Source organism: Glycine soja, chromosome 1, assembly GCF_004193775.1.
Source record: "Glycine soja cultivar W05 chromosome 1, ASM419377v2, whole genome shotgun sequence".
Classification (NCBI taxonomy): domain Eukaryota; kingdom Viridiplantae; phylum Streptophyta; class Magnoliopsida; order Fabales; family Fabaceae; genus Glycine; species Glycine soja.
In genome coordinates this window covers 24,812,217-24,826,174 of record NC_041002.1, presented here as the reverse complement: position 1 = coordinate 24,826,174, position 13,958 = coordinate 24,812,217, and the positions used below count along the sequence as shown (strand labels likewise).

The 13,958-nt window shown below is 33.3% G+C and overlaps 1 protein-coding gene across 2 annotated transcripts; it reads left to right on the top strand.

The window, feature by feature from the left end:
* Positions 1-5,223: 5,223 nt before the first annotated feature.
* On the top strand, positions 5,224-13,726 carry LOC114413634 (ribosome biogenesis protein WDR12 homolog). Of its 2 annotated transcripts, XM_028378138.1 has the most exons (13): positions 5,224-5,556; positions 5,644-5,741; positions 6,632-6,738; positions 7,678-7,713; positions 7,841-7,926; positions 9,831-9,889; positions 9,969-10,079; positions 10,187-10,309; positions 10,814-10,957; positions 12,799-12,907; positions 13,002-13,138; positions 13,237-13,272; positions 13,395-13,726. In XM_028378138.1, exons 1-13 carry the CDS (start codon positions 5,388-5,390, stop codon positions 13,485-13,487), a joined length of 1,308 nt encoding a protein of 435 aa, XP_028233939.1. In that variant the 5' UTR covers positions 5,224-5,387; the 3' UTR covers positions 13,488-13,726. The 2 variants fall into 2 exon arrangements, with proteins under 2 accessions (XP_028233939.1, XP_028233947.1); XM_028378146.1 differs by lacking the exons at positions 5,224-5,556; positions 5,644-5,741 and adding an exon at positions 6,105-6,203.
* Positions 13,727-13,958: the final 232 nt, after the last annotated feature.

The window sequence follows — 13,958 nt, the reverse complement described above, 5'->3', positions numbered from 1 at the left end:
TAGATATTGCAAGAAATTAATTTGAGGAGAATCAAAGAATGAAACAAAGCACTTGTACCACCATGTGAATACATGTCAGGTACAAAAATTACAAATGAGAAGGAAGAAGGGGCAGACAATCCTTATTCCTATGTTTGCACATGGTAAAAAGGAATTGACTTGTGGAAGTTTTAGTCAAGAAGAGGCAATAAGGGTACTTGTATGTGCGATTATCATGCATGAATATCCACTTTCAATAATGGACCATGTTGGGTTTAGGAGACTTTTGGATTTACTTCAACCATTGTTTGAAGTTCCTTCGTGGAACACTTTGAAGAAAGAGATATTCAATGTCTATCAAGATGAAGAACAAATGGTCATGAAGATGTTAGATACAAAGGAAGGAAGAGTGGCAATTACATTAGATATATGGATAGAAAGAAACAAAAAAAAAGGTATATGGTTGTCACGACTCATTTCATTGATAGCTCTTGAACTTTACAAAGTTACATTTTGAGGTAGAAACATTTTTAATTTATAGTGTTTCATATATATCTTGTGTTGTATATCTTTTTTATCTTTACAAATGTTAATTTTATTATGTATTAAGTTCATTTATGTTCATGCACCTCACACAGCTGATAGACTTTACATTGCTTTAGTTAACTATTTGTGGGATTGGAATATTGATGCCAAATTGTCCACCATTACCCTAGATAATTGTAGTACAAATATTTGCATGATTGATAAGATTAAGGATAAGCTGCAGTTAAACACTTTAATCAAGGAAGGGTCTTTGCTTCATATGCATTGTTGTGTGCATATCCTAAATTTGATAGTGAAAAAGGGGTTCGGAGTTTTGAAAGATGAGGTGGAAAATATTCTAGATAATATAGCACATTATACCGCAACACCTAAGAAGGTGGAAAATTTTGAGGAGACTGCTAAGCAATTGCGAACTCCTTACACAAAAAAGTTATGTTTAGATTGTCCAACATGATGGAATGCAACTTTCAAGATGCTTGATATTGCAATAACTTATAAGGATGTCTTTGGTCGATTAAAGCAACGTGATGCTCAATTCTCTTGTTTGCCCACTAATTTGCAATGTGAATTTGCAAAGGATGTTTGTAGCAGGTTAAAAGTGTTTAATGATATTACATAAATCATTTATGGCACCAAATACCCAACTACTAACATTTATTTTTCTAGGATTTGTGAGATCAACATTGCTATAAATGAATAGGTTAACTCCCTTAATCTAGTAACTTAGAATATGACACAATGTATGCTGAGCAAATTTGATGGTCGCTGGAGTGTGATTCATGATATAACAGGAGTTGCTACAGTTTTAGATCCAAGATACAAAATGGACTAGCTTGAATATTATATTGATAAATTGTATGACCCCGATTGTTATCACCAAGTTACAAAGATTCGATAGTTTTATTATGATTTGGTTTCTAAATATCAAATGAAAAGGAATTAAGGCTTTGCTAGTGACTCTCCATCACATGCGGGTAAGGATGTTTTTCATGGATTGAGTGATTTTCAAAAGTACATGGCTAAAAAGAAAAAGAGTAGAACTTCATCTATGAAAAAAAAATTGGATCATTACTTGGAGGAGGAAAAATTGCTAATAACATTAGATTTTTATATCTTGACATGGTGTAAACAAAATGGAGTGAAGCATCCAACTCTACAAGCAATTGCTAAGGACGTATTAAGTTCTCATTGTAGTCAACTTCATTTTACTACTTTAGAGGCTTTGATGTGATAAAAGTTAATTATGGAGCACAAGAAATGTAGGTAAACTTCTAAATTCTTTACTTAAATATCTTATCATACTTTTTTAGTTTTTAATTTATCAATTGTCACATATAATTCTCAATTTCATATTTGTAGGTTCTAAAGAAATTATAGAAATAACTAATTTAGTGAGTGAAAATGAATCTAACAATGAAGGTACCCTTTATTTTAGATTTGTAAATTTTCACTTTCATTGTTCCTTTCTAATTTTTCATTTTTCTTAATATAGATGAATTTATGGTTAGTGGCATTACTCATCAATTGGACAATTAATAGATGTTACTATTTGGTAAGTTTACCTTTTAATGTTGTTGTGTGATCTTGTCATTTTAAGTTATATTTCCACTGTTGAATATATTTGATTTAGAGACTCTTGCATCATATAATGATGGAAAGTGTTATCATTTTGTAGGAACTAGGAAGAATCTAATATGGATAAGTGGTCAAATTGTTCTACTCTTGTTACAAGCTTTTATTTTATTTCTTTATGAATCTTGTTACAAACTTGTAATGGCATTTTAACTGCCAAAGTATGTGCACTGATATTTATCTGGAATACTAATATTTATGCAGCTTTTATGTGTCAAATTATGCAACACTTATTGTATTTGTATTATGTTTAATAGCAATTCTCAAATCAGTATTGCTATGTGGAATAAGAATATTGAATCGAACACTAACATGGGATGTTTTAATTAATATTGTTGTGGTGATGTTTGTATGTAGAATAGGAATATTGGATTGAATGCTAACACAGGATGCATGCCTTTTTGTTTAGCGATTATGTGAACTTCTTGTGCACCATTTGCCATATCTTTTTTGAATTTCTCTTAGAAAAAATTGTTGCAAATTGATAAACAAAACCAATGTATCAGGATGGGGATGAGGTGGGGATGCTTGTCCCCAAACAGAAATAGGGACATCAAACCCGTCCCCACCCCACCCGTTGCCATCTTTAGGAAGAAAGAATCAATTTCTTTTTTGAATATTAAGGATTTGGTAAATTCTTGTACTATAAATGATTTATTAATGTTTTTGTCATTTATTTTTCTTTGAGTGTGGGGATAAATAAAGTCTCGATCACATAATCTAGACCATGGTGGAACCATTAAAATTAGACAGTTTTTATAAACTTTTGATGACTATGTTGTGAAAGACACCTAGTATATAATTGCCATCAATACATGACATGCATGGAGGATTCAAACTTAGGTTCAAAACTTGAAAGACAAAATAGGGGATTATTTAACTATTGAACTATCCTCCTATTGGCTTGGTGTTACCATTGCTTTTAATTTTCACTTAATTAAATAATTTATAAAATATAATCAGTACTATGTATGTAATAAAAAATTGCTTAACAATACCATTTTATTCTGCATGAAACAAAAGAAACATATTCTATTGTTACAGATTCTAACGCTCTACAAGAAGATAATAGAAAATGTAAAAAATCAGAGAGAGGGTACCTTAGGCTTTTGTACGCTATTTATATCCTTTACCCGAAGGTTCTCAAAGACTTCGGAGTTGATTTATCGAATTTTGGTTATTAGGCCTAGTGGTCTTTACGATGCATATTTGGATTAAAGTTAAAAATGTTGTGCTCTTGTTTCAATGCAAATTCAACGAATCAAATTAAAATGAAAGGAAAATAGGATCCTAATTCTTTGACAAAATTACTTTTGCCTAAAAAAATATTTTTTTCATTGAAAACCAAACATGCATGTAATAACTTAATTTATCTTTTGCTGTTTACACTTTCCAATATAGTTTATGCACTCCCTTTCTATTTTTTACATCAAATTACTTAAATAACCTCATATTCTCCCCTTTCAAACATTACTCCCACTTGTCTTGTTTCATTGCACTCCTTTTGTTTCACATACTCCCCTACGTACATGTGATTTCACCACACTTCCCTTTTTCTCGTTTCTCTTCTTAGTAAAAATAAGGTTTGATGAATATGTAGACTAAAATATATTTCTTGTCCTGTTTTGTAGCTAAATCGTGTCTTGGAGAAATGAGACGTAATACAAGAGCATTCAAGTGTCAAATGATGTCTCTAGGTTAAACATCAAGAATTATATGAGCGTGTATAATTCCAAGCATGTTGAATGTAGCTGTTGGCCCGAGATCTCCGAGTGCATATCATGGGTGGTTATGCCCAGATTGTGTACTAGGATTCTCATACTCGTGGAGCTCAGGTCGTGATTGACGATTATACCTAGTTAAAAGTCGAGCATGAGATTAGAGGTGGTAATCAATCAGTTGAAGGTCAAAGGGGTACATAATCCCACAATCCTGAGTATGTAAAGCACAAAGGGACTAAGACCAAGATTATGGTCGTCTCACATCCGACTGAGGTTGCCAAATGGGTACATGTCTCTTATCTTTTTTGTTTTATCTTTTAAAAGATTTATTTTTGTAGTTTTTCTCTCAAATCTAAGTGATTGTTGTCCTTTCAAAATAATGATCGTTTTCAATTTTGTAGCACAATTTTGAACCCCTTTTTTGACTGATTCAAGTTGTAAGACTTGTCTAAATAGCTTTACCTATATGAAAATTATGGAACACAACCAACGTCAAATAAAAGAAAAGTCATAAACATGGTGAAAAATAACATAAAAGTGAGTCTCACAAAAAAACTGAATACTTGTAACATAATTTTTTTTCTAGTTGCTCGCGTGACCCGTGTATTGTGCAATTTTTATCATGTTTTATGATTTTTTTTGTTTGAACATTAGTTGGGACATTTATCATCAAAAGACTAAAATCATTAACAGAAAAAAGTTGACGGACTAAGACTAGTAAAAATTTATTTAGAGATTAAATTAATTTCCTAAAAAGTTCAAGAAAAGAATATATATTTAATTCTTACATTTATATACTTTTAATTAAATAGTTACGAAAAATATTTAATTAAATATATTTTTTATTATATATAAGAAACAAAAATGTAAATATGAGTTGTGTAATAAATTTATAAATAAAAATAAGTTTATTTTAAATTACTCATTAAAAATAACTTAATGGCAGAGAATTGAAGTAGAATATATAATGTTATAAGTGCAAACTTCAACGTGATTATTGTAGAAAAAAAATTCAGTTTGAATTAGAATAGATCAACTTTTAAAAATCAATTTTAAAATTCAATCTAATAAAAGTATTCAATTTTTTATTCATGTAATTTTTAATTTATTAAATATTTTTTTATTGGATTAGATGAATTTATCACCATCGATTCCTATTCACATTCACAATGCCTAACAAAGGATTGACTAAATTTTAGAGCAAACTATACTACGCCTCTCACCTTTTTTTTTTTTTGAATTGCGCATATATATATTTTTTTATTTCTCCACAAACACTTTTTAATGCTTACAAATATGACACCAATTCCCTTTAATATTTGAAAAGAAAAAAACTCAGGGGTATTAGGGTAATTTGATCTAAATTCTAAAACCCATGGCAACTGAACTAGCAGGTTGAGAACCGTTAAACCCTAGCTTCTTCTTCCTCTTCGATTAGCGTCTTCGTCTCTCGCACTTCGTTTTCACCTTCACCTCGCAGAAGAAAGAGAGTAGTAAAAGGAAGCAAAGATGAATATGAACGAAGAGAGTGGTGAAGGAAGCGCGAGGAGGGTCCAAGTGCGCTTCGTGACGAAGTTAGGCGAGCCGTACAAAGTTCCGACCACCGCCATCGCCATCCCCGCCGACCTCGCTCGATTTGGCCTCTCCTCACTCGTCAACGCACTCCTTCAATCCAACGGTAATTTCAATTTCTTATTTTCTAATTTGGTTAATTTTAGATGATTGATGAGTTTTGGTTAATATTGTTGCTGGTTGATTTTTGCAGACGCTGATCATCAGCCGGAGCCGTTTGATTTTTTAATCGATGGTGAGTTCGTCCGGATGTCGCTCGAGCAGTTTCTTTTGGCCAAGGGAATCTCTGCGGTAATCATTTTAAAACGATTATTACAATTCCTGTTTTCACTATATCTGTTGTTGTTTGATAAAGTCTGTATGACAGAAAAGTGAAACTACAAATTGATTTTATGTATGTACTGTAAGAGAATGTATTTTTTTTATGGAGGTGTTTGGAACGAAGTTTCATGGAATGGGGTTTAGCTTTGGGAACTAGTTGTTTAGATAAGTAGGACTAGGAGTGCTTGATTTGTCTCTTGCATTCCAGTGATTCATTTTATTTTTTGCATTCTCTTTTGTTAAGGGTTTGCTTTGACAGCATCAATGTGTGTATATCAGTGAAGCAAATAAATGCTACTTGTTATGGTGATAGTGTCAAATGGGATGATGCAGTGGAATGGGGGGTGGTTGTGAAGGAAGTTGCGGCTGTAGTATTCTTGTTGCTGAAAAGGGGATAGTTCAGGTTGTCAGTACAATATGACTGTAACAGTGGTAGGTGACAATTGCCATGTATTGATTGACTTTGACTCAGTTGGACTTGGATCAATTGCTAAGTTGACTTTTTAAGATAATTGGTTCCTATGAGTGTATTCAATAATTCAACACTTCATCAATTTTTCTACAAGACATTGAAAGATGATACTCATCATGAACATTCTGTACTTATGTGAATTCAACACAGATCTTACACTAAACAAAGTTTGAGGTTTCAATCATGTGAAACCGAATAATCTACAACCTTATGCCATTTAGTCACTTACAAGGAAGTTGTTGAAATTCCAGGGATTGAAATTGGGTATACAAACAATAACTTATCAATTTCTTTAATCTTTATTTTTTAACATAGGAAACAAACCATTGTTACTACTTGCTATGATGTCATAGGATTATAGCTAACAGTTTTGAATAATCAATTATAGGAAAGGATATTGGAAATTGAGTACGCAAGGGCTGTCGCTCCGCGGAAGGAGGAGGACCCTTCTCTACATGATGATTGGGTTAGTGCTGTTGATGGTTCTTCTTCTCGGTAAGCTTGCAAATGTGTAATAGTTTGATGGAAAATTTTCTTAAAGACTTGTAGTAATTCAATTTTTCCATAATGATCCTAGTCCGTGTTAATGTGTTCTCTATTAACTCTTATGTTTATTAATGCTAGCAACTGGTGATATGCCAAAATTTGTATGAGAAACTCCTTTTGTTTTACCATTGTTTGTGAAAGATTTTACTGAGGTTGGAAGGTTGAATTTATGTTAGTGTGATTGGTTTTTATTGGCTTCCCTTGATTTTTTAATCATATTTGGTGCATGGTGATGATGGCAAGAGTGATTGCTTATTGGTGTAAACTTTTGATAATGTAGGGTTTGAGTACATCACACTATCAGATATTCACTGCTTGAGGTTCATTTTTGCATTGTGGTTGATAGCAGTAGCCAAAGAACACAACCTAACCCTCTTTGTGAATAGGTTCTTTAATTAATGTTTTGGCCATTGGATGAATGAGAGTAATTGTAAAAGCCTTTATGTTTGTTTAACCCATGACTTTGTGTAATTTTCATTGGCTAAAATATACTACCTCTGGTCCTATATATAAGAAACACCAATAAAAGTAGTTAGATTGGTTACTTTGTCACAAATTTTAGTTTTATTCCATGACTACCCATGGTTACTTTTCTAAGATAATTTTTCAACCAATGAGCTTACCTTGTTTTGTTGATAGCTCAATAAAGACACCACTTTTATGGGAAAATGAAGGTAATCATTAGGGGTAAAAAGGAAATTTAGCAATAAAGTTATCATATGTTTCTTATAATTAGGACCAAGAAAAGGTTGCCTTTTGTTTCTTATATATAAGACCAGAGGTAGTAATAATTTTGGTTCTATTTTAGTAAGTTGAATGATTTTTGTACCTGTATGCCCTATTGCCCTTTCACAAAGAATTTAAAGTCAAGTGTTACTATTTCTGCAGGTTCTTTTTGACCGGATGTTATGATGGTTTAGGGAGGTAATAATCTTGCACAGTTTTGTTCTTTTAGAATTATTGGCATATTTTATTATTGATTAATATTATCATTTGATTACTTTCTTCATCTACTGAGCTTCGACCACAATATGATTAAATTGTATTTTAGGGTATGGAAAGGTGCTGGATTATGTACCCATATATTGGAGGGACATAGTGACGCAATCACTTCCGTTAGTATCATCAATCCAAAAGGTATAGAGACAAGTATATTCTCCTACATACTGCCAACTTTATTCTGTTTATTTTTCTGATTGCCAGTTGTCAATTTTATGGTAATATGTAATTTATTTCTGATGAGAAAATGATAAAATTTTGTATCTAACAGTATACGAAATCTTATGGCTGTTTTGCCTTGGCTATCAAGATCAAAGTCATTCTATTAAATTAGCTGTTTAGGGTTTTCTCTTTCCCCTCTTCTCAGTTTATGACTTCAAAATCTGTTTTGTAAAACAAATTTAAGAAATTATTTATGAGAAGAGACTTAAAACGAAATCTGTTTTGGTAATTTTGAATTGAAATCTGTTTTAGAAATAGTAAATAAAAAAACTTGTTAAAATTGTTTTCAAAACATGTTTTGATAACTAAAAAAATAGAAAACAGAAAACTCATTTGATAGTATTATTGTTTTATGATTTTTAAATTTATTGAAAAACTTAGATATATATTTAAATATGTTTTAGTTCCCATCAAGGATTAAAATCACACGTTTTTAAAGATTAAAGTAGCATTGTCTTTTACTAAATGCAAGGACTAAAAAATACCACCATTTCTTTCTTATATAAAGTAACAAAGGTTGTAATCTGCTGGGTGAAAGTTACTCACTCAAGCATTCTTTTCAAAAAGGCTTGCATTCTGAACTTATACAAATTAATGTTAGTTTAATTTCAATTTTGATTAAATAAAAAGGGTTCCCTAGGAAAATCTGCTTGAGGGGTGATGTCGACAAATTATTTTTTAATTTAATCACAAAATATTGGAATAAGTTTTACTCCAAACAATGATAAGATTTTGTTAATAATTAAAGTGTAAACAAACTGTTAAATTAGTATATGTATTATATATTAGTATATGTCTTGTAATAGTCAGTCCTTTCGTATCTTTTTCTCTGCTTTAGCCATTTGATAAGATGCTTAGTCTACACCTCTCTATATACCTATATACTGTTTGGCTTTTGTATGATAATATAAGAAGCTTCAGCTGAGTGAGGGTCACTCACTCAAGCAATATTTGTCATATTAATAGGCAATTAAGCCACCCATTAACATAATTAGCAGGGCACCAACATAACATCGTGGGCAAGTGTGATAATCATATCCCGAAAAATGCTTACATGCTTGCAAGACAACAAAAGTTTCAGAAATGATAAAGAGAAGATATTTAAATAAAGGCCATTAACGAAAACTGTAAATTCTCCACTTATCCGTGTGTTTTGTAGATTTTAAAGCAAAAAACGAAAACTGAAAAGCAAAACATCTTAAAGCTGTTTTTGTTTTTTTACTTTAAAAACTAAAATAGGAGGTAGTTTTAAAAAACAGTTTTATAAAACTCATCACTCAAACAAGATTTTTAATTTTTAATTTTAAAAACTAGAATTTTTTGAAAAGAATAATCAAATGGACCCTTAACATTTTGTTCTTTCCCTATTCCTATATAGGATTGGGATGATTATGTTTTATTTGATATTAGTTAGTATTTCAATGCTTTAATTTCCTTAAAAGCACTTACATTTATACCACAAGATAAAATATGTCTTGTCTCTGCTAGTGACTATGCTTATATTATATGTGCAACAGAGCAAGGTTGTCAAGATTGAATTTTTCAGCATTGAAACTGAATCCTGCAGGGGAGGGGGGGGGGGGGGGGGGTTGTAGGATTGTAACACATATTGTAAGATTCAATTAAAATGCAAAACTATACGTGTGTATGTGCATAGAAAACGACATATTTGGGTTTTTTGGTTGGGATTTGGGAAAAGCTTGTTGCAAACATTTGTGGTCCTTTCTTTGTGTAATCCATATGTTATATTGTTCCATAATATAGTTGCATATTATTGTTATTGAATTGTTCCAAGATATCAAGATTTGTACTGCATTCAGGTGAGGAAACTGTTACAGTAGCTACTGCTTCGAAAGACAGGACATTGAGGCTATGGAAGGTAAATAAAAGCTGTTGAGATACATTTCCTTATGCTGTGCTTATGCTTACTATGTTATGTTTTCCCATTTGTGTTAAAGCTCAATGCTGGGGATCATGTAAACAATCCTATGAGGGTTAGGGCTTACAAAATCTTGCGTGGTCATAAGTCTTCTGTACAGTGTGTTGCAGTGCAGACTGCTGGAGAGATGGTTCGTATTGCTTTTCTATTTTTAACTTCTCCATTTTTTTTCTCCTTGATTTATGAGCAGAGTAATAGTAGTGTGTAGCATTAGTCTTCTTCTATTGTGTTTCATAGGTTTGTTCAGCTTCTTGGGATTGCACCATCAATCTATGGCAAACTAATGACTTTAATGCGGAAGATGACCTAGTGTCTAAAAAGAGAAAAATTGGAGCTCAAGTTGAGGAGTCCCAACTAGAGGTTTGTAGATTTTCATTACACCTTATTTTTTATTTATCTTCTTGTGCAGTTGAAATTGGAATTTTATGTAGTCACATATATTTCTTCCAAACATTTTGTATTTAGAATTTTGTTCACTTCCAAGGGATGGTCATAGATGGCATTTTACACGTCCTTCTCTGACATGTAATTGATCTTGGAATAGTAAAAAATTAAGGTTGTTGCTGACTTTCTGTATGTATTTTCTACCGGTTGAATGTGAAGTATCAAGGTTACAGTTTATGCTGGCGCCAGAGGTCATGGAGGAGGATGTTTTTGAAACTATTCTAGAAGAAATTTGAGCATCTAATTCTGAGACAAGTTAAAAATTCTTCTAATATAATTGTAGACCTGTAAAATTGTTAAATGAACCTTGTAGATTTTGTTACTATTTTCCCCTGAATTGGCGTTTCTTTTCTGTTTGATGTACCAATCTTTTGTTTTCATTGACAAATAAGTTTTCATTAATATTTATCTGTATTGTAGGGAGAGGCTTTTACTACCCTTGTGGGCCATACACAGTGTGTGTCTGCTGTGGTTTGGCCACAACGGGAGTCAATTTATTCTGCATCTTGGGATCATTCTATTAGGAAATGGGATGTTGAGACAGGAAAAAACTTGACAGATTTAGTAAGTTGAAAATTGATGCTCTCTCTTCTCTACCTTAAAATTGTACTCATTTGAAGTGTTAAACTGTTAATTTTTGTCTTTAGGTCAAGCTGTGACATCTTACCCTTTGATGCTCTGCCATTGATTAACTATTTGTGGGTAGTCAGGCAGCTAAAATTGGTTGTTTCTTAATGTCGTTGTAGCGATGTTTAACTTATTTGTTTCTCTAGATAAGGTTTTGTCTAATCTATAAATTAGTGTGTGCTAGTTCTTCAACTTTTTTTTTCCTCATTATGATATTTTTACATGGAAGCGACCATGGAAGCGCTGAGAATCAATTTGGTTTCATGCCGGGAAGGTCGACCATGGAAGCGATTTATTTATTACGGCGGGTGATGGAGCAATATCGCATGGCCCAACAAGACTTGCACTTGATTTTTATTGACTTGGAGAAAGCGTATGATAGAGTGTCTAGAGAGATTTTGTGGAAAGCTCTAGAGAAGAAAGGGGTTAGGGTTGCATATATTCGAGCTATCCAAGATATGTATGATAGGGTATCGACTAGTGTTAGGACACAGGGTGGAGAGTCAGACGATTTTCCCATCACAATTGGTTTACATCAAGGGTCAACCCTTAGCCCCTACCTTTTTACCTTAATTCTGGATGTCCTCACGGAACAAATCCAAGAGATAGCGCCGAGATGCATGCTTTTTGCAGATGACATAGTCCTCTTTGGAGAGTCGAGGGAGGAGTTGAATGAGAGGTTGGAAACTTGGAGACGAGCTCTAGAAACACATGGCTTTCGCCTAAGCAGAAGCAAATCGGAGTATATGGAATGTAAGTTCAACAAAAGAAGGAGGGTTTCTAACTCAGAGGTGAAAATAGGAGACCATATTATCCCTCAAGTCACACGGTTTAAATATCTTGGGTCTGTAATACAGGATGATGGGGAAATTGAAGGGGATGTGAATCATCGCATTCAAGCAGGATGGATGAAATGGAGAAAAGCATCGGGGGTGTTATGTGATGCAAAGGTACCGATCAAGCTAAAGGGAAAATTTTATCGGACTGCGGTAAGACCGGCGATTTTGTACGGAACAGAATGTTGGGCGGTCAAGAGCCAACATGAGAATAAAGTAGGTGTAGCGGAGATGAGGATGTTGCGGTGGATGTGTGGTAAGACTCGACAGGATAAAATTAGAAACGAAGCTATTAGAGAGAGGGTTGGAGTAGCGCCTATTGTAGAGAAGATGGTGGAAAATAGACTTAGGTGGTTTGGGCATGTAGAGAGAAGACCGGTAGACTCTGTAGTGAGGAGAGTAGACCAGATGGAGAGAAGACAAATAATTCGAGACAGAGGAAGACCCAAAAAGACTATAAGAGAGGTTATAAAAAAGGATCTCGAACTTAATGATTTGGATAGAAGTATGGTACTTGATAGAACATTATGGCGGAAGTTGATCCATGTAGCCGACCCCACCTAGTGGGATAAGGCGTTGTTGTTGTTGTTGTATGATATTTTTACATGGCTCAAATAGTTTATTGTCTTGTTATGAAGCAATCTTGGCTTTGGCCCTTGGTTATACTTAGTTTAGAATAAGTGTGTTGAATCAACTGCAATATTTTTTCATCTAACAAATAATTTTTAGTGCTTACTGTGCTGGAGGAAGTGGAACCCTGACATGGGCATAACTCTGATTGATGAATGCGATGTTTTCTGGTTATCTATTTTGTTCATTTATTGTTCTAAATTATTTTCTATACAAAATTATTGTTGAAAATGAATGTTTGACAATCTGAAGGAGAAGAGAAACTCAATTAAAAAAGTCAGAATTTTAGATTAGATTGTCTTCCATGTACAGTTCTGTGGGAAGGTTCTCAACTGCCTTGATATTGGTGGGGAAGGTTCTACTCTGATAGCTGCTGGTGGTTCTGATCCTGTCATTAGGATTTGGGATCCTCGTAAACCAGGTCTGTTAAACAAAGCTAATTATCATTTTCTCTCACCTCCATAGTCAATCACATGCATGATAGTATCTTATAAAGCGTTTATTTTTTCCTGCAGGCACTTCTGCTCCTGTTTTTCAGTTTTCTTCTCATATGTCCTGGGTTTCGGCTTGCAAATGGCATGATCAGTCTTGGTTTCATTTACTTTCTGCATCCTATGACGGGAAAGTTATGTTGTGGGATCTGAGAACTGCGGTAATATATCTTTATTCTGCCAAGAAATTTTTACTCCTTACGCGATTATATATCCATCTTTGGGCCTTTTCTGATAATTTTCTCCATTAATGTTGCAGTGGCCTCTTTCAGTCATTGAATCGCACAGTGATAAGGTATACAACTTTTTTTCCATGTTTTAGCATAACAAAAATACCTCTCCACAACTGACATCTTTCTTTAATCCTCAAGAAGAGCCAAAATTGTCGTTAATAGAATTGTCATTTATTTAACTCAGGTATTGTCTGCTGATTGGTGGAAAAGTAACAGTGTTATCAGTGGTGGAGCAGACTCAAAACTTTGCATTTCTTCAGAAATTCCTGTACAATAGGGTAAACTTCGTTCATATTATGGCTGTCTTTTGTGATGGTGGGATAGGGGCAGATATTTATTATATGTAGAGAACGGGTCAAGTTTTTTGGCCAATTTTGTCCTAGGCACAACTGCCAAGTGTTTTATCAGTTGTGAACAAAGTCTTATTTTGTGTTGCTAACGGCTATGGATGTAAGCATTTGAAATTATTCATATTTTGCTACTCATTGTGCATGCAAATCTTCAATATTTTACTTATTTGTGTTGTACAGTTTGTTCATTTGGATTGTTTTAGCATTCATATTGCTAAAATACTCTACAGTAATCCTCCATCATAAAGCATAGTGCTGTGGCATCTTGTTGGAGGTTTGCTTTTGCCTGTCTGTGGTTTAGATCTCGGTTGAGTCCATGGAATGCTCAAATTGCTTTCCTCCTACTATTCATGTAATACTAACTAACTACCCTGAAACAAATATTTTGTTGTATGGTG

Bases quoted from the DNA above. Each gene is read 5' to 3' on its own strand.
- LOC114413634 (XM_028378138.1), top strand. From the start codon at position 5,388: ATGAATATGAACGAAGAGAGTGGTGAAGGAAGCGCGAGGAGGGTCCAA. The intron at 10,080-10,186 runs GTTCGTATTGCT...TGTGTTTCATAG, and splicing joins TGCAGACTGCTGGAGAGATG to GTTTGTTCAGCTTCTTGGGA. The intron at 12,908-13,001 runs GTCTGTTAAACA...TTTTTCCTGCAG, and splicing joins TTGGGATCCTCGTAAACCAG to GCACTTCTGCTCCTGTTTTT.